The sequence below is a fragment of the Lipomyces oligophaga genome (assembly GCF_038497815.1).
Source record: "Lipomyces oligophaga strain CBS 7107 unplaced genomic scaffold V1516scaffold_5, whole genome shotgun sequence".
Classification (NCBI taxonomy): domain Eukaryota; kingdom Fungi; phylum Ascomycota; class Lipomycetes; order Lipomycetales; family Lipomycetaceae; genus Lipomyces; species [Lipomyces] oligophaga.
In genome coordinates, this window is record NW_027117789.1 from 918,569 (window position 1) to 938,895 (window position 20,327).

The following is a 20,327-nucleotide window of genomic DNA, read 5'->3' on the forward strand; positions in this document are numbered from 1 at the left end:
TGCATTTTCACAGGACAGACAATATTTGTTAATAGTAAATAAAACATGGAGTCATAGTGCGGGGCGCCGCGCGAGCCACCTGGAATAAATTTCATTAATTGCATAAGAGTGGAGTGCATTTCTACATTGGACTGCAAACTAGTTTGTCGTAATAGTTCACGATGGCGATAAGAGATCTAAGCATGCAACGGTCAATGAAGTTGGCTGCGGAATTATGCCGACGGAGTAGACGAAACTACTCCAAGTTTTCGCTGGACGAGCCAGTATTCCCTGGCATTGATATGGAGAAGGTCATTTCCGAGGTACGAGATATTTGTGGATTCATAAGATGTTGTAGATAGAAAATGTTAACCAAACAGTATTCGAAAGGAAGCGCAAGCAAGTAAGCCGCTAGATGTGCTTGCTCTAAATATTCTAGATGATCCTAATATTCACATAGATATACATTATCTGATTTGACTCGACTCGGACGTCCACCGATCAGTTCCGAGGAGCTGCTGGGCAATGCTCTAGTATTGAAACACGAGATTCTATGTAGTTTGGCGCAGCGAGCTATCGCGCTGAGAAATCTGCCTTACATAGTAATGTTGAATCCAAATATATCGCAGATCTACTTGAAGTATCTTGCATCGATCAGTTTTGTCTACGGATCTCGGCACGAGCTGGCGTCGACGCCGGCGGCCGAGAATCAGGCGCTTGTGCAAGCATTTGAGAAAATGGTCGCGGAACATACTGATGCAATCCCTGTGCTTGCAAAGGGAATAGACGAAGCCAAAAATTACATCAGTTCGCGGCGGGCTACTGAGTTTTTGGACACCCATCTACGAGCACGACTCGGAATTCGGCTGGCCGCGAAACACCACATTATGCTTTCTCAACAGAGCGAGCAGCCAGATCTTAACAGAGCAAGTTTTATCGGCATGGTCGATACTCAGTTACGACCTGCCGAACTGTGTCAGACAATCGCCAGCTTATTGGCGGATGTATCTGATCTTCAGTATGGCGTGCGACCTACAATTGAAATTGAAAGGGGCAAGGATATCACGGGCATATATGTTAGCGAGCACTTAGAGTATATTTTGACTGAGCTGTTGAAAAATTCGTTCAGAGCAACGATCGAGCATTCTGTGGGCGATACGCCTGCCGCACGAGCAACCGCAGCAGAGGATTCGAAGCCTGCTGACGTGTCCACGAAGTTGCACGGCAGCGTACCACTGATCCCGGTGCAAATCACAATCACGCGATCGGGCGATCTGGTACAGATCAGGATCAGAGATCGAGGCGGTGGAATTCCGTCGGCGCAGTTGGAGAAGATCTGGAAATATTCCGAGTCGACGTTTGAAGAAGATGATCGCGACCAGGGATTCAAAACGATTAACACGCCTCCACCAAGCGTCACTGGTACTGGCGGAAGTTCTATGGGTGGTCTTGGTTATGGACTACCGCTAAGTAAAGCCTATGCGGAATATTTTGGAGGCAAGATTGAGCTAGAAAGTATTTTTGGATGGGGAGTAGGTTTCGCATTTGAACTTGATTTCGTATTTACATTGACTGCTAACCTTAGTCTTCTAGACGGATGCATACGTAACGATCAGATGTCCGGAAGCCATTTGATGTTTTCTCTTTCGACAGTTTCAGCCAGAAGCCTAGGTTGGCATGGCTTTGTATACTATTACCGCTTCTGTCGAAGTACTGCCAAAAATTATTATTCCTGTTCCTGCTATGATCCTATCCGGTGAAGTTGTTGTTATCATTGTTGTTGACGTCGCACTCAGACTTTGGTTCTCAGTAGCTGATTCCATCGCCAGACTAGGATCATCTGCCAGACTAAATGTGGTCGATCCTGTAGAACAAGTCAAGTCAGAGAACACGATATACAATGAGCCGCTGCTGCTGCTACCGGCAACAGATGAGGAAGTAGAAGAAGCCAACGCAACCGAACTCGTAATCGTAGTCTCTACTTGTATAAACTTCGTCGACGTTTCCGTGACGACTGTGTTTTCAATTAGAAATCCTCGTGGCTCGATCTCGAGAAGATCGATCACTCTTCCAAAGACTTGGACCGCGACGATTGCCACCATTATTGCTGTACTTGTCCAAACCATTTTCTTGAAGCAGTATATGCGAATGCGCTAATAATTCGGAAAATAACTTGACAAAAATCAAGTTATATAACAGTCATCCTCAATACTTAATTCCACGCTAATTGACACTGAGCAACCAAATTGTCAATTTCAAAGCACCGAGTTGAGGCAAGACTCTGGATCGCACCAACCTCAACTCACCACTTGCACACACTCTCACACACTTTAATGATGAATATTATTTTATTAAAATCTATACACAAAACAAATGACTCTCATTGCAGTTGATACTTTTCCAACAAAATAGATCACAACCGCCGCTTTTGAATTTTTTCGTTGATCTAAAACCAACATGACCAATAACTACTCTGCAATTCCTCGAACCTGTGCAAGCTGACGTGTCACTACCTTATCAAACATAGCAGGATTGTCCAAATAAACATGGTGACCTGCACGATCAACAATGACGCATTCAGACGGAACTCCGTTCGCACGCATTATAGACGCGGCACGATCACCTGCTGATGAGTCCATCCAGTCATTAGAACCATAGATCCACAATGTAGGAACCTTCAAATTCTTGACTCGATCAATGAGTGCAATCCGTGCATAGGCGCCAGGTGCCAGTAGTCGCGTTATGGCGTATTCGCCAGATCCCCGCGCCGTGAAAAGACCAAGCACATAGTCATGCAAAGCAGTACACTCAGGCTTGGGCAGCATTGCAAACCGATTGCTCGTCCACATAGATACGAGCTGAGGCCCCAGCGGTCCCGTGTACCGCACAAATACAAATGGTGATACGTGTCGCTCCCATAAAAAGACCAGCCATTTAGGAAGCGGTCTCTTAAGCTCAGCTTTGGCGACTGGATGTGTTCGAAGGGGATCAGGCCTTAGAACATCCGAATTCACAGACTCGGACTCTTTGCTAAACCTGGGTTGCGTCGTCTCTCGTTGAGAGGTGGTTAGCTCAGAGATCGTCGACTCAACCGTAGGAGCCATTGCACGTTCGTACGCGGCGTCGTCATGGACTACAAAAGGATCTCGCGGAACACCTGCTGGAGATACTAATATTAGACGCTTGATCCGTTCGGGATATCGCAGAGCATACGCTACACTGATATATCCGCCCATCGAATGCGCCATCAACGTAATCTTCTCAAGACCCTTCTTTATGCGCCACTGTTCCAAGCTATCGATGAACCAGTCTTCTGCCTTGTACACAGCGTCGTACTTGTCGGCTGCCTTTATGCGAAATCGTGGTCGAGATGACCGTCCGTATCCTAACAAGTCCAGAGCGTGTAGTCGCCAGCCAGGGACACTTGATAACCGGTTAAAATTCCGATAGAAAAATGCAAGACCAGCCCCGTAGCCATGTAGTATGACCAGGTCGTCAGTGGACTCCTCTGTCGTACGTGTGATTTCGAACTCGTTAATAATCCGACCAGGAGAAAGCTCGACAGCAAGCGACTCGGCCTTGCGAGTCGCATCTGGTTCAGGATAGAAGGGCAGGAAAGACAAGACCTGGCGTTCGGCGACCTCTAAAGAAGGAGGGCTCCACCACTGGTCGACGGCAGTTCGAAAATCAAGCGGCAGTTGCATGTGTATTAAACGATAGATAAAACCTCCGCGAGCAGGAGGCCGAACCCCAGTGCTCTCGCCATTAGAGGATGCTTGAGTAGATGAAGCGGTAGAGGAGGCCATAGAGCTCTCTTCAAGAACAACGTCGTCGAGAGAAGGTCCGTTGTATCGAGGAGTGGAGGACGGACGCGACGTGGAAGACGACTGGACAGAAGCAGGGGAGGCAGCAGCAGCGGCGGCGGCAGATCTTAATGTAGTCGAACAGGAGAACGATCGCCGGGGGGGGTTGCTGACAGCAAGCGGAAGACGAGCGAGACTGGTGAGGACAATCCAAGCCCGCCGCGATGGCGGCGCGCCGAAAGACAGTGTTGAAGTCAGCACGATTGCTTCTAGAGGTCGAGACAAAACAACTGTATACAACAACCGCGTGCAAACAGCAGTCGATCAGAAGCTGACAGCCGCGTGGCGCGGTGGCGGGGAAAATTAGCTGTTTATAGGCGTGGAAGTAGGGCGATTAGAGCTAGAAATGACGGAGAGCGGTTAATTCTGGGAAGGAGAGCGGACGAAAGAAAGGGAGTTTTGACGATGGGAAATGGGAATGAAAATGGACTGGGCCAGCCAGTCCGCCAGACGGACAGAAATTGAACCGGAACAAAACGCAGAAGAACCAGGAGACAAGCTGTCCGAGCAGAATCGTGCACAGTCGAAACTTATCCAACACACGCGCAGAATGGCAAAACCAAAAAAAAAAGTTTCCTGATTGTTGCTCGAAAACCGAACCGACGGCGAGCTTTCGGAACCCAGTTTTCGCACACCGTGTCGGAAACTTGGTCGAGCTTGTTTTGTTTGGCTGGGGAAACAACCAGGCCGTTTGTCCTTGTTGGGATAGAGACGTCACGTGGTGGCTTACTCGTGACCGGAGAAACTCTTTGCCGTTGTGGCGATCAGCGGACTATTGTCAGCTGGCTCTTTGTGATTGGGATTGTTTAGTGGTCGTGTGGATGACGCCCTGCGGTCGTGGTTGGAGAAGAGACAGATGCGAAGGTGGATATGATAGTGGGAATGCAGAGAATGGCTATGCCTGAGCAGATGTCGACAAGAATTAAATCTAAGCCTGGCAGTATCGCACACCGCCGGTCCAAATTTCAACTGTCGCTTCATGGGGAGCAAGACGAGAAGAAAATACGACTGCCATCGTACGTCGGCCTACCGTAGAGCTGGGCTGTCCGTCATCGTCCTCCATTCCCTGTCGACGCATGACCAGTCGAGTGTCCACGCTGCTAGCCCATATTTGGCCCATAGCAGGCAATTTCGGCCGTTCATCTCCGTCGGGCCATTTCCATCCTGAGTAAAACCGAGTCTGCATGTCCAGCGCAAATACATCGCCATGTGTTTCGTAGTCACGCGGACTCAGACTTGTTTCGCTTCCTGACTGTGCAAACCCGTCTCTCTGCAAACTATCCTCTTCTATCTCGGGATTGCTCGCTCGTACAAAATATGGTTCTTTCTCGCCATTAGGAGACTCTTGCGGCACTACGTGAGCCGTCGCACAGTACCGAGCTTCAATTGCAAGTTCGTCCGCACCAAATAAATCTGTAACCTGGTTCGCAACAACAACCGCACATCCTGCTCGGGCTGCGCGTCGAAGAGCTGCCTCGCACCGTAGGAGATCAATCGTGCGTCTGCTCGTCGCTGAACCTTGACCACCGCCTGATTCAGCACGGTAATGACTGGCTATACTGTCTAAAACAACTAGTCCGACATTTCGGGTTCTAATAGCATGCACAAGTTGATACGTCAAAATGTGTTCCTGCGATTCGAGGTCCGAACATGTAATGCAAAACACTCTGCCTGCGCTAACCGTCACTTCCGGAGAATGTGCATGTTGCTCGCGTACAGCTCGAACCATTTCGTTCAAACGACGTGTTTCCAGACCCGCCTCGGTAGAAATATAGATTGCATTTTTATCCAGTCCACCAAATAGGCGTGGCAATTGTACTCCGACACACAGTTGTGTCAAAAAATTGGACTTCCCTACTCCGCTTGCTCCGCACAGCTCCGTAATACTTCTTGTTCCTATCCCACGACCATCAAACAAACACCTATCTAGCTCGCTATCGCCGCTCGTAAAGTACTCCACTTCTTTGGCAAAGTCCGACATCTTCTGCGGTCGTTTAGGCACAGTCGACGCTCGCAGCGCGTCTACAAATCCGTTGATTTCATCTGCCGGTCGCCGCAATCGCGTCGTCAACTGGCCCATCGTCTCGCTCAAAGCTGCAATATCCGCACATTGCAAATTGGCCTCATCAAACGAATTAAATAGCTGTTCGCTGCAGCGCGACACGTCTAGTGTCGGCACGATTTGACTTACATCCGTCATAATTCTACACCGGACTCTATCATCTCTGATCCCATCAACTACACGCCACAAGCTCGATCAATCGAAACTCCCCAGAATATTATTATCATCACGTGACTGATGTTCTTTAGCTACCGCTCTACTGTGAACACATCGCGATTCAGCTCGGAAATGCTTTGAAGTCCCAGATTTGCTAAAGAAATATCGGCTTCCGCTAGCAGACAGCGGACTACATGTTCTATTCCTGCGGATCCTCCGAGTGCAAGACCATAAATATAAGGTCTTCCAATCAATACCGCCTTTGCTCCTAGGGCAAGAGCTTTCAAGATATCCGAGCCTGTTCTAATTCCAGAGTCAAATAGGATTGTAATCCCACTCTTCTGGACCTCAAGATCTGCTGAAATATGAGCTAGAGCATCTAGAGAGGCAATGGCTCCATCGAGCTGTCGTCCACCGTGATTTGACACTATAATTCCATCCATCCCAAATTGGCTTGCTAATCTTGCATCTGCTACGCTCTGTATTCCTTTCAACACAATCGGACCTTTCCAATATTGCCTCAGGCGCCTCAAGTCCTCCCAGGTGCGCTGTTTTCCAGGAAAAGCTTGAGCTAGCCATGCTAAAGATTTGAAAATCGTTTTATGTCTAAACAAAAGACTGAGTAGCAATCGAGGACTCCATTGACTGCGCGAAACTAGCAACTGGACCTTGGTGAGCAAGCTCATGCTTGGCCTTTTTTCCAGATCCTTTGAATAGTTTTCTATAAACACGGGATCATTAAATCCAATTGCGCATCCTTCTCCCCAAATGAATGGAAGATAGCTTTGATCCAGATCAGCCGGCCGATAGCCCAAGGAAAAAGTATCCAGTGTGACTACCAAAACAGAATATCCTGCTTCTTCAGCTCGATGAAGTATCGACTCGGTTTGATCGTCATCGCGTGGCCAGTAAAGCTGATACCAGCGATCTGCCGTCTCAAACGTACTGTCTGCTTCGTTAGGCGATGAATTAACCTGATGGAGCGATGCCTCGGCATGCACTTCAGCAACATCTTCCAAATTAGTGCTGCTTGCGGTCGACAGTACAAAGGGAATACCAATACAAGCAGCTGCTCGGGCTGTAGCGTATTCTCCATCAGGATGAGCTATCTTTTGTACTCCCACTGGACCCAGAAGAACTGGCGATTTATATTTCTTTCCAAATAGCTCCACACTCAGATTGCGCTGGTCCACGCCTCGAAGCACCCGAGGAATAAATGCATATTTTTTGAAAGCATCCCGATTAGCTTGATATGTTAAAGCCTGTCCCGCGTTACCATGAATATAATTGAATTGGCGACTTGATAGTCTTGCTCGAGCTTGCTCCTCTAACTTCAGTAGATCAGTAGGAAGCTTAGGCGGTACCAAAGCACTGTAAATGTCGACCTGGTATTTATCCCAGGAATTGGTTGGTCTTCGAGTTAACTCAGACAATTCACCCATGCCGCTTTGTATTTTGATCTTTTCAGATCCGGCATTTCAAGATTCTTTTCTTGAATAATTGTGGCATAATGCTAACTACGGGATCAGCCGTCAATATTATTGACATGTGACGCTTCACGTGATATTACTTCCCAATACGCGTTCAATTAATCTCGACGCGTTAGCGAACCTCTATAATTCCTATAGAGACGAAAAGAATTCGAAATGTCAGACGCAGAAATGGCCGAGGATATTCCAACTCGGAAATTAATCAATAAGGGGAAAAAGAATCAATCGTCTGATAGAAGCAAGGATGATACACTGCCGTGGTATGGTTAAATTATTTTCAGGACTGTCATTTAACTAACTAATCCGCCAGGGTAGAAAAATATCGGCCAAGTACTTTAGATGAAGTTGCAGGACATGATAGTATTATTTCGACGAGTACGTTACAGATATATTAACACTTTTATAACTTTGAACAATTCTAAAAAACCTCGATCTTTAGTTCGCACGTTTATTACATCCAACAAAGTTCCACATCTACTGTTCTATGGTCCACCGGGAACTGGGAAAACGACGACAATTCTGGCGATTGCGCGGGAAATCTACGGAAATAATTTCAAGAATATGGTATTGGAGCTGAATGCCTCAGATGATCGTGGAATTGATGTTGTCCGAGAACAGATCAAGACATTTGCATCGACTCAGCAGATGTTCAGTAAAGGATTCAAACTTATCATCCTGGATGAAGCCGACGCCATGACTGCAGCAGCTCAGGGAGCTTTGCGGAGAAGTACGATAAATAGATTTCTGTTGTAAAACGCATTTAAGCGAGATGCTAATGAGGCTTGTTAGTCATGGAAAAGTATACCACGCACACACGATTCTGCATCCTAGCCAACTATATCCACAAGCTCACACCTGCAATTCAGTCCCGATGCACACGATTTCGGTTTTCTCCGATTGCGCAGAATGCTATTCAGCAGCGCATTTTACAAGTTATCGAAGCTGAAAACGTGTCCATCTCCGACGACGGGCTTAACGCCTTGCTGGTTCTCTCTAAAGGCGATATGCGACGGGCGTTGAATGTCTTGCAAGCATGTCATGTTGCGACAGATGAGCCTTCGAGCTCGAGACCCGATTCGTCTCATGCGATCTCTGAAAATGACATCTACGAATGTGTGGGCAATCCTAAGCCATCCAATGTTCGGTCAATATTGGATTCCATGCTCTCGGATGAGTGGGGAACCGCCGTTCGCACCGTTCGGAATATCAAAGTTTCTAATGGCCTGGCTTTGGCAGATATCTTGCAAGCGGTTTTTGAGGAACTTGAATCAATCGAGCTTTTGCCGAACGCAAGAGCTCGAACAATTGCTGGCTTAGCTGATATCGAGTATCGTCTGTCTAGTGGTGGATCGGAAACCATTCAGACAAGCGCAATGATTGGAGTTGTAAAGTCCTGTGTGGATCTTCATTCTGTTTCTTAATTAATTATGAATTGACATCTTTTACTAACTTATTATGGATATTTTCGTCAAATGTGCGTACAGAAAAACGAATCCCAGCACCTCACATGCATACATATCCTGATCTTTACGTTTGCTTTCCTCTAGTGGCGTAAACGTTTAGCGGAGAATTATAAAAAAAGTAATTTTTAAGCTTGTAGTTAGTCTATCGTTATATTCGATAAGAGTTTTATCAGTAGCAGTTGACATGCTTGCAAGTGCTAGTACGCTGAAACGTTAGGATGCTAATCCCAGCACGATCTGACGCAATCTTTCTACAACTTACGCGATATTGGCCAAGTCTAACGCAGTTGAGCTGGACTACGGTTCTGCTGAAAATTTTCGGAGAAAGACAGTTGATATGCAGTTCGTCTAAGAGAATGCAATAGTTGGCGCCTTGTTGGCGGTCTAAGTCGCCGTGCTTGGTCTCGGAGTCGAGCAAGCGCTGATCGATTGCGAATCTGATGGCAAACGATAGAAATCACGGTAATGCGTTCCAAATCATGAAACCAAGAAAAGCATTGCTCTTTCGCAATCCGAGCTACTGTCTCCGTGATAAAGAGTCGATTTTGAGAAATTTTGAAGATACGGACTAGTCCTTCTGTGTCTACAAATACGCATGCATACCCCTCAATGAAGCTCATTCCAATGATACTGCAGCATTTTAAGCAGACACAATGGCTGATCACACGGTTGAGTCTGACTCTGAATCTAAATCTCAAATAAAGGAAAAGAATTTTCAGACTGAATTTAATGAGCGAGAGTCACTTGATAAGGATTTGTCGCCCACAAGCTCGGCAGATAATACTCTGTACGGAGGTATCACGGCCCGCTTGAATATCCCTAAGGATTGGCCTGAATTGGCATCAGAAGGTCCTTTGAAATATTACTTTTGGACACCTAAATCCAAAATTGACCGTGATTTGGATACAGTCGCCACACAGCCATCTGTATTTGATGATCCAGACAAGGCAAAGCTTTTCCAACCGATTCCCCAGTACGAAAATTTGCATAGGTTTGATCCTCTTGCACGTTGGACATGGAACGAAGAAAAAAAGATTGTCCGTAAAATGGATCTTCGTATCATGTTGTGGTGTGCAATTATGTTTATGGCTCTTCAGCTCGACCGTGGAAATATCTCGCAAGCTGTCGCAGGTGATATGTTAACCGATCTCAATCTGAGCACAAACGTTTATAATAATGGAAATACAATTTTCAAGGTTTGCTTCCTGATTTGCGAAGTCCCTTCGCAACTTGTCAGCAAAAAGCTTGGTCCTGATGTTTGGATCCCGATCCAGGTAAGTGAAACTTCTTAAGGTAACTAAATTCTGAACGGTTAAGGCTAACTTAGCATAGATGATTTCTTGGAGTATTGTTGCTTTTTCGCAGCATTGGCTGAATGGTGCTGCTTCGTTTTACATTACTCGTGGACTTATTGGTGCCTGGGAAGGTGGATTTATTGCTGATATCTGTCTGTACTTGTCGTATTTCTATACTGCATCCGAATTGCCGGTACGTCTTGCGTACTTTTGGGCCGCGCTCACCTGTTCCGATATTATTTCCGCGTTTCTTGGATTTGGAATTCTTCATATGAATGGTGCCGGTGGTAAGGAAGGATGGCGATGGCTGTTTCTCATTGAGGGATGCATTACCTGTGTTATTGGAATTATCTCGTTTTTCATGATGCCCCCGTCGCCTACAAAGACAGCTTCCTGGTTCCGCGGTCGTAAAGGCTGGTTCGATGCGAGAGAAGAAACAATTATTGTTAATCGGGTTCTACGCGATGATCCGTCGAAAGGCGACATGCATAATCGCCAAGCATTGGATTTTAGGATGCTTAAGCGGTCGCTGCTTGATTATGATCTCTGGCCAATCTATCTGATTGGTCTTGTGTTCGGCATGTCTTCATCGCCAGTATCGACTTATTTGACTCTCACGCTTCGATCCATCGGGTTCACGACTTTGCAGAGTACTTTGATGGTGCTGCCATATCAGGTTGCGCACTTAATTATTCTTCTGCTCACAACATATGCTGCACAAAGATTGAACGAGCGTTCGTTGATTGGCTTCGCCGCTCAGTTCTGGATTGTGATTTGCCTGATTCCTCTGCGAACATTCACTGCGGAGTCAAGTCGATGGGCGAAGTACGCTGTTACTACAGTGCTGTTGTCCTCTCCGTATACACATGCTATCCAGGTTGGATGGACATCGCGAAACTCAAACTCCGTCCGTACAAGGACATTGTCAGCAGCGATGTACAACATGTTTTGTCAGCTGAGTGGAATTATCACTTCGTACGTCTATCGCGCGGATGATAAGCCACTCTATCACAGAGGTAATACGGTGTTGATTGGTTTGGGTTGTATGTCTATGGTGGTCTACATTCTGGTCAAGTTCTATTACATTTACCGTAATCAGTACCGAGACAAGATTTGGAACGCAATGACTGAGGAAGAGCAAAACCATTATAAGCTATACACGACTGACGAAGGGTCTGCGCGTTTGGATTTTAGATTTGCACACTAGAGGTTAAATGTGAGATTATAGTTTGAATTAAAAATAAATTTGGTTTCTGTTGGTTAATCTTATCAGTTTTAAATCCGTTAAAACTATAAACTGAAGGTGTGACTCAATATAATAATGTCCTCCGGCTGTATCAACTATAACTTTTGTGAGTCTACGTTGGAGTCTCATCCAAGACCGCTTAAATGACTTCACCAATGAGCTCTACCTGACGCATCAAAGTCTATCACCAGTAATCTCCGGAGAAAAAGGCATGGCGAATGCCGAGTCGAACACGAATCCAGATGCATAGAATCTTGAAATAGAGTCGGATGTATTCGGGGACTTGCACAAAGTTGAAGTCCCTAGTTGGCAGCGTCGGTCGGGCTCGACGTGCGCCATAATAAAGATCGAGAAGTTTGATAATTAGTTGCTTCTGCGCCGCGCCACTGCCGTTATTGTAAGTGTTACTGCCTTTGTGTTCGGCCGCGTCATATCAGCTCTTTTTATAGAATGTCCAGCGCGATGTTGGTGAATAGTACAGCATCCCGGCCGTAGGCTGCAACGATTAGTGATCAAGAGCTCGTCCGGTAGAAGACGTAGTGTTTGTGCGGTATTCTAGCCATCAATAAGATAGACTGAACAGCTGTCTAAAAGTAAATAAATCCAAGATGTAAACGATCATATTAGACCTTACTATGAAATATTAAACATATATTTAATATGAAGGAATTGACCGATATCTGGCTAGGTTTGTTTTGAATTTTTCCGCTGGCCAGAAAAAAAATACAAGTTCAACACGGGACTGCGTCGGCGGAAATAGAATCATTATCCTCTAACTCCGCTTTATCAGCTGTATCATTTTACTGTTACGACGGAATCAGAATCTGTTTCTGATATTAAAATAATTCCAAAATCAGTATCATTATTGTCGGATATCTTAGCTGACTTCACAAAGTACACATTTTGAGGTATAACGGGTATCAGATTCATATAGACAATGGTATAATAGAATCCTGTATCAAGAAGATGGTAGTAAGTAATGTCGACAACTTTGATAGCAAATACCTTCGTAAAGGACGTGGAAATCCTTAAATACATCGAAAACAAAGATGTAGGCACAATGTCATGGACAACACCACCAAAGATTACTACTATCGAGCTGCCAATCAGCAACAGACTTCGCATTATCAAATATGCATCTCAACTCGCCATCGATTATTTGCCAATATTTAAGGACGGGCACAAACAACAGATACCTGTTCCCGAAATTGATGGCTCTGCACATACACAATTTCATATAAGACAGATTAAACAGCTCCCACTGGACCTTCAATCGTTTAGAGAGAATTTCTCGGTAGGCAGGGGAATCTTTCGCGGATCTACCAGATGCCGCAACCGACTCATTTGTTTGGTCGAACCAGCTTTTGTACTCAAGTTCTAGTTCCTTAACCAGAATTATTAAGTCTCCGGCTATTGCCTGAAGTTCTGCGAACACAATGAGCTCTATCGGCTCGAACGTTATTCTAAGGCCCGGGAACCTCATTACACTGACCGACGCATCGAGCGCGCGGGCATGCAGATCCGCGTGAACAGATTTCGCTCTGAGGTAGTCAGTAGTAGTAGAATTCGACGTATCATTTCGTTGGATGTTGTTTGCTAAGCAATCTTTGTATTCGCTAGACTTTTTGCGTTCTTCGGACATGTGTATTACATATAGCATGTATTTAGTAAAATCCACTGCGGCCATCGTTGCACATCCGCTGTAATCACAAACATAGGAGAGGTGTGAATTAAGATTCATTGAGTCGTATGTGGGGTATTCGCCTCGAAATTTGTACTCTGTTAGTTTAGATAATTCTCCCTTGGCCAGCGGAAATTGAGGAGCAGACATTTCAATTGAATAAGCTGAGAACTGCGCTAACAGATCTCCCGGATTCGGTCCAATATCATCACACGGCGATGTTACTCCTACGTCGGAAGAAGGTACACTTGCCAGCATGTTCGGATCAGACGCGAACACCTCCACTTCTATCTGCGGATTTGGCAATTTGTAGAGAATCATATCCATAGCAAACTGACTGATCGTCTGTCGGGGGCTTCTTCTCAACTTTCGTCCGGATACAGTACTTCCTAGCGAATCGTCTAATTTACCCTCGGTCATTCCAACATGATTATAAACCTTGCCTATTTTTCTCAATTTGACGACTCGATCGGCTTGCTTATTCGGGTTCTCACTTGAGCGCGGGATGAAGTCAGGCATATCCTCATCCATCCGAAATATCATTTCATCCTCCATTATAGACAAAAATAAGAGTAACTGGTTTATTAATTGCGACGCAATTGGCGGACGTACAAATCACTAAAGTTTCAGCAAAAAACTGACATCAGGTTTTTAGTGCTGTATAACTTCACATGAAAAATAACATATTTATTTACCCTTGTCGGACAATACGGGCCGAGTAAGAGGTTTCGGTGCGGCAGTCAACAACAAGCAATAACCAGGATACGGTCAAATTCTTAGGAGAATCCAAAATAATTTTAATCAAGTAAATCAAATGCTATTAAACCAATAAAACACTATCGATGCTACCAAATCCAGCAGCGACGCCGCCTTCGTCTGAGTCCGTAAACTTGGTCCGCAGTAACCATCCTGCCTCAAAGTTTTCCAGGACAGTGGATGACGTAGTATCCCATAATACACAACCATACACGCCTAACTCAGAAACTACTGGTCCTTGGCGGATCTCACCCAGACGCATAATCGAGTTCGTGATATCGATAGGAGGCTCGATTAGCTCCATTAGAATATAACCGTTCCAATAACTCTCATCTGGCAAGGAAGCCAAAAATTCAGGAATCTTTTCGCGATAGACATTATTCCCTCCGCCTTCGCGTTGTGGTTTCAGCACATATTTCTCAGGACAACTTCTGATGAGCTGCCGGGCTTTTTCACCAAGTGGTGAGTCGTCGAGTGGTAAAATATCAGCAAATGTAGCACGTATGCGGGCACGGAGTTCAACATCAGGACAATATTTTGCAAGAATGGATTCTTCAACTAAGACTTGTTGGATTTTTTTGGCACCCGCGAAGTGTGTCGCTATGCTCGGACATTTAATTGCGTCCGAAAGTTCCATGGTCTTGCGAGCTTCCCAAGTATCTGGAGTAGGATAATCGTCGGGTGTATAACCGCATCTATAATAGACAACCGAAACACGCTGACCCTTAAACATTAGCATATGTGTTGATCTATCCAGGACAGCGTTAGCGGCAATATCAGCAAGCGTTGCCCGTAAAACTCGTATTGAGTGGTTTTGCAGCAACAAATACTCCAACCAGCGCTGATCAAAAGCATTACGCTCAGTAGGCTGGACTACAAACAAAACGACTGCATTAGCTACACCATATGCTTTATGAGCTAAAGCTAATCCTCGAGCAATTCCGGTTGACGCAGGATTGACCGGATTAGTTTCAGCAGTTACGGGAATGTCACTAACTTCAGGATAGTGGCCCGCTTTGCGAAGAAAATTGTGCGCATCTGCAGCACGCGATGAAAGACCCATGAAAGACGCTGATATTGTATTCAGCTCGACCTGGCGAAGAGAGATGGGCTCGTCAGGAGAGGGTGCATGTAGAAGATAATCCGAACGGAAAACACCAAGAGTCAAAGGTTGAACTGGAACTCCCCCAGTTTCCGCAGAGACTTCAAGATGTAATTTCCAAAGGCCGTGCATAAATTCGTCAACACCGGCCAATCTAGAGCTCCGTTAGATAAAGAGCTTGGGTAGTAAAATTCTCGAAACTACATTACTTTTCTGTGATGGCAGCCAAAAAATCCATATCATCTGCGACTCGAGCGTATAAGTTCTGAAACTCGAGCTGAAGTTCTCGAGCTTCTTCAAACAGTGCTTTTGGGAATGGTGAGGGAAACAATGTCAGTGGAACATGAGTAGCAAGTATATCCGCGTCAGTTGTCGTGGAAACAGAAGTAGGATGCGCTCGAATAACCAGACCATGCGAGAGCGCCCAATCGCGCAAGGCAACAGATAAACTCGCTGTTTCGTCTGGAGATAACTTTGGAGGGTACGTCTTCCCACAAAGAAGCTGAGACATTTCAATTGGGGTTTGATATTCAGAATTGGGCTGGCTAAATCGCTGGATATCGCAGGCGACCAAAAGAATTGATTAGCAAGAATCCTCACTAAGCATCTTACTATCGTCATCGGTCGCCGCAGGCATCTCGGGATTCCTTCCTATAACGGCCAAATACCGAACAGATTACGAATTAAAAACAAATTTTGAAATTTGAATAAAAATTCAAATAAAAATATGAACTCGTGCGAAATGATAGGGTAAATATAATGCTATGCAATAGAATTTGTGACATTAGGAATGATAATTGAATCAGTTTAGTCCAATACAATCAAGCATTATCCAATCTGGTCCAATAAATTCACAAAAACTACAAAAACAATCTACATGATCCTGCACTTTTCCTTTTCCTTTTCCTTCTCTTTCCTGCTGGCGGTAGCTGCTCGTTTATCTCTAACAGTAACAGAAGCATTTCTGGTTGAAGAAGACCCCTGCATCTCAGTAAGTAAATTTGTGGCTTCTTGACCGTATGGCCCGTAGAGACTGGTATTTGCCCGGTTCCCTGATCGGGGAGCTCCATGAGCACCTCGATTATTCTTGGAGCTACCGGCTACTCTTGTATTTGTTGCTGCAGCTTTAGTCGCTCGTTCTCGTCGTCGTCGCTCGGCGCGGTCTTCGGCTTCCTGTTGCTGTCGAGCATATGCAGCATCTTCCGCGCTCTGAAGCTCCATTGCAAGTGCATGGTCGAGATCGGGGGTAGAATAGTATGTATCTGAATCAGTATTATCTGTTTTTGCTGTCTGCGAAGTCGACACTGAAACGTCGTTATGACAAGAGATTGTACTCGCCTCAGCCAGGGAGTTTGCAATAGCGAGCTGGTCATCTCCAACGGATCCACTCAGCTTAGCAGGAACCCCGAGTCCATTAAAGAACAAGCTCGCAGATCCCGATACATCATTCAAACTTTCCCAGACAATAGCGGAATGCTGAGCAAATCCGGCGTCGGTGACAAGCATAAATAGTTGTTTAGTATCTGGATGTTTGTACACAGTTGAAAAATGGTCATTTCGAAACAAAACTGCAAAAGAGCCAGGCGATAACAACTCATTTAAGAACTTGATCCCAAATGCAGTCATCTGAGTCGCTGTGCGCTCCAGAAAAATCTCAATGATCCGTGCATTTTCAACAACCTCTAACTCTTCGGCAGTCAAAGAAGCCTGGGTACCCAGTTTGGAAGTAACCTCTGACGCCTGAATTAGTAGACTCTGCGAACCTTCATACGACATAGCCGAGTTAACCGCTTTGTCAAAGTATCGATTATCAGGGTCAGAAATCCAGCCATGAACAAGATCAACATCGAAGACTCTAAATAAGGCCAATTCAGGGGAAGGTTCGAATGTGCCGTCGAACCTTGGATTCACATTCAGTCCCGTGTGAAGCGATGGTAGCAGGGATAAGACGCTGGTAATGTCATCGCCAGCAGCACCAGTGATGTCTTTAGTTAGCAGTAATTCGGCCAACAAATCAATGAGATAGCTAGCGTTAATCTCATCGCGCGTCGAGAGCTGCGACAGCGGTGTTTGCACCGTTTTCGAAGTAGAGAGAATCAGAGTGTTGACAAGCGCAATCAGCGGACAAGGTCCGTTTTCATTCTGTAAAATTATGGAATCCTGTCTAGATTGGCGTTGCGGATCGAGCCACTTAATTTTCTTCATATTAAACGAGCTCTCTTCGACTGGTGGAATTCCCCGAATCTGGGAAGACGTAGTTTTCTGAGACGATACGGAAGCTGGATCTGCTGGACGGCTATCCGAATCGGGCACTATTGAAGAAGTATCATCGGGCTGCTTCCCATCGGCCTGGTCTGTCTCGAGGAGCTCGGTACCTGTGGAATCCTGCAAACCATCTTGCGAATTAAATGAGTCCTTTTGCGATAAGTCAACACCACCCACGGTTTCTTCCACAGGCTTGGTTAGATCGCTGACCGGAATTCGTGATTGGGACGTTCCGACATGGTCGACATCGGGTTCGGTCCATGTTCCAGCCAAAGGTAAGTCCGTATTCTGAGGACTGGTCATTGACATATATGAGCATTCGCTCAAAGATAATGTGAACAAGTGACCAGCGGAGGAAAAAGAATTGGCCCAGAAAAACAAAACAAGTCAGGTAGTTCAATAGAATTGATTTGCCTAACAGCCGAATAATCTTGTCCCAGATGTCCCAATGTGTCTGGAGAAGGCAGTAAAGATCCATTAAGTTCTCCGCATGTCAAAGGTAAACCATACGCTTTGCGAACTAAACAGACACGATAGTCAATAACGATTACAGTCATCATACACTGAGGAAAGATGATGAAACGCAGCAAATCAGCAGCGTCGTCGCTCAATTTGGAGTCGATGAAAGACAATCTGCGCCAGTTTCAACCGCCGTTCTACAACCATCCGCCAACACCACTGAAACCAGCGAACAACGCATTTTCACTCTTCACTTCAGGTCGATCCTCACCTCGGATATCATTGACTAGGTCAACCTCGACGGTGTCAGATTCAGAGACTGATATTCCTGCTGGCGACAAACTTGCTAAGCAGTCCGACGTCACGGTTGGCGGCGACGCAGTTCCTCCGGAACGCGAGTATTTTGGGTTTGCACTCTACGTATCGTCCACCATCGCTTTTCTGTTGTATATTGTATGGGCAATTCTGCCGCAAAGCGTACTACATAGCTTGAAAATTTACTACTATCCGAGTCGATGGTGGGCACTTGCAGTTCCGGCGTTCCTAGTCATGTTCATCGTCTATATCTACGCTGCTCTATTGACTTATAATACTGAGATGTTGACATCTGATCTCAACCAGCTATGCACAATCACCGACGAGTATGCTGTTGTATCGGATGATGATTCGTATTTATGGAAAGGTTCTGACGGCGTCTGGGATATCCCGCTCGAGTCGGTCAACTTTGTGCTGTATGCACCTCGGCAGAGAGCAGGAGAACTATCACTAAACGGACGTAGCGAAACTAGATAGCGAGCACATTCTTGTATAACATTGTATAATAGACCCATTGAATTCTAAAATATTTACATAAAGCATGATAAATGATACTAAAGTAATGCCTATATTTAACTTTCGTAATGAGGTGGCGGAGGACCAGTCTCATCCAGCTCGGGGGCATCCCGTTCAGTCAGGTCGGTATTAGGTTCTTTGTCCATACCTGTGGCTGACTTTTCTGTGGTTTCCATGGATACTGAAACAGGTGCATCTTCAAAGCCTTCGTTTGCGAGAATAATTTGAGATGATGGGTCAGTCGATATCGCATTGATTACATCTGCTTCGTCGTCATTGACCTCGCCTTCGCTTATGACTATGTGTCCCAGCTCTGAGGTGACATTATGCATCCGAGTAAGTTGAGAATGCTCTGGAAACCGAGGTTCGGCACTGGGGGGAAGTGTCGGTTTTGGATAAACACCATTCATCGGAGCTGGATCTTCAGTTGGCCCTGAATCATTGGTTGGTACCGACTGTGTACATCCATTCGTCATTGGGGATCCCATCGAATTTGTCGTTGGGGTTAGCGTTGGATTTATAGCAGGGTTTGAAGTAGGAATAATCGATCGTTGTTGCTGTAAATGATATTGCGGTGGCTGTTGTGGTTGTTGCTGATGCTGTAAATTAGCGTGTTGTTTGGTCGCCTGCGCAATCGACATTAAGCCCGGATCAGTCTGGGAAGGCAATGGCAGAGGGATCGAATCTGCGAACACCAGTAAATACGCAACTTCCTGTAGACATTTTTCCAAATTTTCCCGCGCTCGTGTTCTTTTTTTGTCAGAAGCCTCAATCAGCGCCTGGTTGTCCGGATCGAAAATCTCGGGCTCGAAGTCGACCGGGACTGCAGCTTCCAGTTTGATCTCTATATTGGACTGGGCATTATCACCAGATTCGATAGGCTCATCAGAATCTGCAGGTGACATTGGGGCCTCCGAGGTCGAGCGAGATTCTGATCTGGAAGATAGACGCGTTAGACTAGCATAGAAATAAAAATTCCCTGTCAAACAGGTCCAAAGTTTATATACCTCTGTGTTTCGAGAGCGCGTTCCAACATCGCTATACGCTTAACATAGGTTTCTAGTAATTGCTCTGATCCGCGTTTTTCACCCTCCAGTCGTGCTATTCGAGCCTAGCATCCAATGTCAGCATTAGTACGGAACCTTGTGCCTTGAATATTAACTATAAAAGCACAAGACTATAGACACACCTTCATCTCCGCTCGCTCAATTTCCCACTGAATCCGACTCCGCTCGTTCTTCTGCCATTCGGTCTGCAAAAATCTCATAACACCTATCAAGAAATTGTTATTGCTGATCTTGGAAGTATCATAATCTCCATTCATCCGGAATAGCAATAGGTGCCTACCTTGCAGAGTATAATCCTGCTGGGCCACAGGCCCACCCCCGTTAACCGCAGACATCACAGAATAATAGACAGCAGAGACTGAGCCGCCAAATCAAAACCAGGAAAATCAACGCTATTGACTAGTCCTAGCTTGACTTAAATATTAATCTGTATTCTTGTTTGATTTGGTCGGCTTGAGGTTTCTACAGTTGTAATTTCTTAACAGCCCTGGCTTTCCCGTAGATCGCGATTGAGGATTGTGTGAGGACACCCCGTTCCAGGTGTTGGACCGGTTCTGAGCTGGTTTGGAACCGAGTATGAATACAGCACAAGTCAGACTTCGGTACAAAGTA

At 45.6% G+C, this 20,327-nt stretch overlaps 12 protein-coding genes across 12 annotated transcripts; 5 read left to right on the top strand and 7 right to left on the bottom strand.

Moving 5' to 3' along the window:
• The first annotated feature begins 106 nt into the window (after positions 1 to 106).
• Positions 107 to 1,630, top strand: V1516DRAFT_428466 (histidine kinase-like ATPase). Its single transcript, XM_066919021.1, has 4 exons — positions 107 to 302; positions 360 to 382; positions 440 to 1,511; positions 1,573 to 1,630. Exons 1-4 carry the CDS (start codon positions 162 to 164, stop codon positions 1,612 to 1,614), a joined length of 1,278 nt encoding a protein of 425 aa, XP_066776898.1. The 5' UTR covers positions 107 to 161; the 3' UTR covers positions 1,615 to 1,630.
• Positions 1,477 to 2,285, top strand: V1516DRAFT_677336 (uncharacterized protein). The gene has a single exon (XM_066922564.1). It carries the CDS (start codon positions 1,657 to 1,659, stop codon positions 2,134 to 2,136), a length of 480 nt encoding a protein of 159 aa, XP_066776899.1. The 5' UTR covers positions 1,477 to 1,656; the 3' UTR covers positions 2,137 to 2,285.
• Positions 2,286 to 2,308: 23 nt separating this feature from the next.
• V1516DRAFT_707907 (Alpha/Beta hydrolase protein) lies at positions 2,309 to 3,683 on the bottom strand (the record flags this gene model as incomplete). The annotated part of the gene is made up of 2 exons (XM_066924184.1): positions 2,309 to 2,973; positions 3,016 to 3,683. 2 exons carry the CDS (start codon positions 3,681 to 3,683, stop codon positions 2,448 to 2,450), a joined length of 1,194 nt encoding a protein of 397 aa, XP_066776900.1. The 3' UTR covers positions 2,309 to 2,447.
• Positions 3,684 to 4,770: 1,087 nt separating this feature from the next.
• V1516DRAFT_626163 (P-loop containing nucleoside triphosphate hydrolase protein) lies at positions 4,771 to 6,042 on the bottom strand (the record flags this gene model as incomplete). The annotated part of the gene is made up of 2 exons (XM_066919734.1): positions 4,771 to 5,090; positions 5,247 to 6,042. 2 exons carry the CDS (start codon positions 6,040 to 6,042, stop codon positions 4,771 to 4,773), a joined length of 1,116 nt encoding a protein of 371 aa, XP_066776901.1.
• A 51-nt stretch (positions 6,043 to 6,093) lies between these two features.
• On the bottom strand, positions 6,094 to 7,551 carry V1516DRAFT_677339 (FMN-dependent dehydrogenase). Its single transcript, XM_066922565.1, has one exon. It carries the CDS (start codon positions 7,500 to 7,502, stop codon positions 6,153 to 6,155), a length of 1,350 nt encoding a protein of 449 aa, XP_066776902.1. The 5' UTR covers positions 7,503 to 7,551; the 3' UTR covers positions 6,094 to 6,152.
• Positions 7,552 to 7,689: 138 nt separating this feature from the next.
• V1516DRAFT_677343 (P-loop containing nucleoside triphosphate hydrolase protein) lies at positions 7,690 to 9,087 on the top strand. Its single transcript, XM_066922566.1, has 4 exons — positions 7,690 to 7,810; positions 7,861 to 7,925; positions 7,990 to 8,277; positions 8,340 to 9,087. The coding sequence occupies exons 1-4, from the start codon at positions 7,707 to 7,709 to the stop codon at positions 8,969 to 8,971; spliced, it is 1,089 nt and encodes a 362-aa protein (XP_066776903.1). The 5' UTR covers positions 7,690 to 7,706; the 3' UTR covers positions 8,972 to 9,087.
• A 193-nt stretch (positions 9,088 to 9,280) lies between these two features.
• V1516DRAFT_677344 (major facilitator superfamily domain-containing protein) lies at positions 9,281 to 11,572 on the top strand. Its single transcript, XM_066922567.1, has 2 exons — positions 9,281 to 10,287; positions 10,346 to 11,572. Exons 1-2 carry the CDS (start codon positions 9,667 to 9,669, stop codon positions 11,513 to 11,515), a joined length of 1,791 nt encoding a protein of 596 aa, XP_066776904.1. The 5' UTR covers positions 9,281 to 9,666; the 3' UTR covers positions 11,516 to 11,572.
• Positions 11,573 to 12,349: 777 nt separating this feature from the next.
• V1516DRAFT_665066 (uncharacterized protein) lies at positions 12,350 to 13,790 on the bottom strand (the record flags this gene model as incomplete). Its single annotated transcript, XM_066920648.1, has 2 exons — positions 12,350 to 12,645; positions 12,782 to 13,790. 2 exons carry the CDS (start codon positions 13,788 to 13,790, stop codon positions 12,350 to 12,352), a joined length of 1,305 nt encoding a protein of 434 aa, XP_066776905.1.
• Positions 13,791 to 13,922: 132 nt separating this feature from the next.
• Positions 13,923 to 15,802, bottom strand: V1516DRAFT_428760 (glutathione synthase). Its single transcript, XM_066919022.1, has 2 exons — positions 15,303 to 15,802; positions 13,923 to 15,247 (listed from the first exon to the last, which is right to left on the bottom strand). The coding sequence occupies exons 1-2, from the start codon at positions 15,602 to 15,604 to the stop codon at positions 14,056 to 14,058; spliced, it is 1,494 nt and encodes a 497-aa protein (XP_066776906.1). The 5' UTR covers positions 15,605 to 15,802; the 3' UTR covers positions 13,923 to 14,055.
• V1516DRAFT_677348 (uncharacterized protein) lies at positions 15,777 to 17,773 on the bottom strand. Its single transcript, XM_066922568.1, has one exon. It carries the CDS (start codon positions 17,665 to 17,667, stop codon positions 15,967 to 15,969), a length of 1,701 nt encoding a protein of 566 aa, XP_066776907.1. The 5' UTR covers positions 17,668 to 17,773; the 3' UTR covers positions 15,777 to 15,966.
• V1516DRAFT_677351 (PIG-P-domain-containing protein) lies at positions 17,669 to 18,893 on the top strand. The gene is made up of 2 exons (XM_066922569.1): positions 17,669 to 17,749; positions 17,799 to 18,893. The coding sequence occupies exon 2, from the start codon at positions 17,932 to 17,934 to the stop codon at positions 18,607 to 18,609; it is 678 nt and encodes a 225-aa protein (XP_066776908.1). The 5' UTR covers positions 17,669 to 17,749; positions 17,799 to 17,931; the 3' UTR covers positions 18,610 to 18,893.
• On the bottom strand, positions 18,607 to 20,303 carry V1516DRAFT_677353 (Striatin family-domain-containing protein). The gene is made up of 4 exons (XM_066922570.1): positions 19,996 to 20,303; positions 19,838 to 19,920; positions 19,656 to 19,759; positions 18,607 to 19,584 (listed from the first exon to the last, which is right to left on the bottom strand). The coding sequence occupies exons 1-4, from the start codon at positions 20,048 to 20,050 to the stop codon at positions 18,705 to 18,707; spliced, it is 1,122 nt and encodes a 373-aa protein (XP_066776909.1). The 5' UTR covers positions 20,051 to 20,303; the 3' UTR covers positions 18,607 to 18,704.
• Between the last annotated feature and the right edge of the window lie 24 nt (positions 20,304 to 20,327).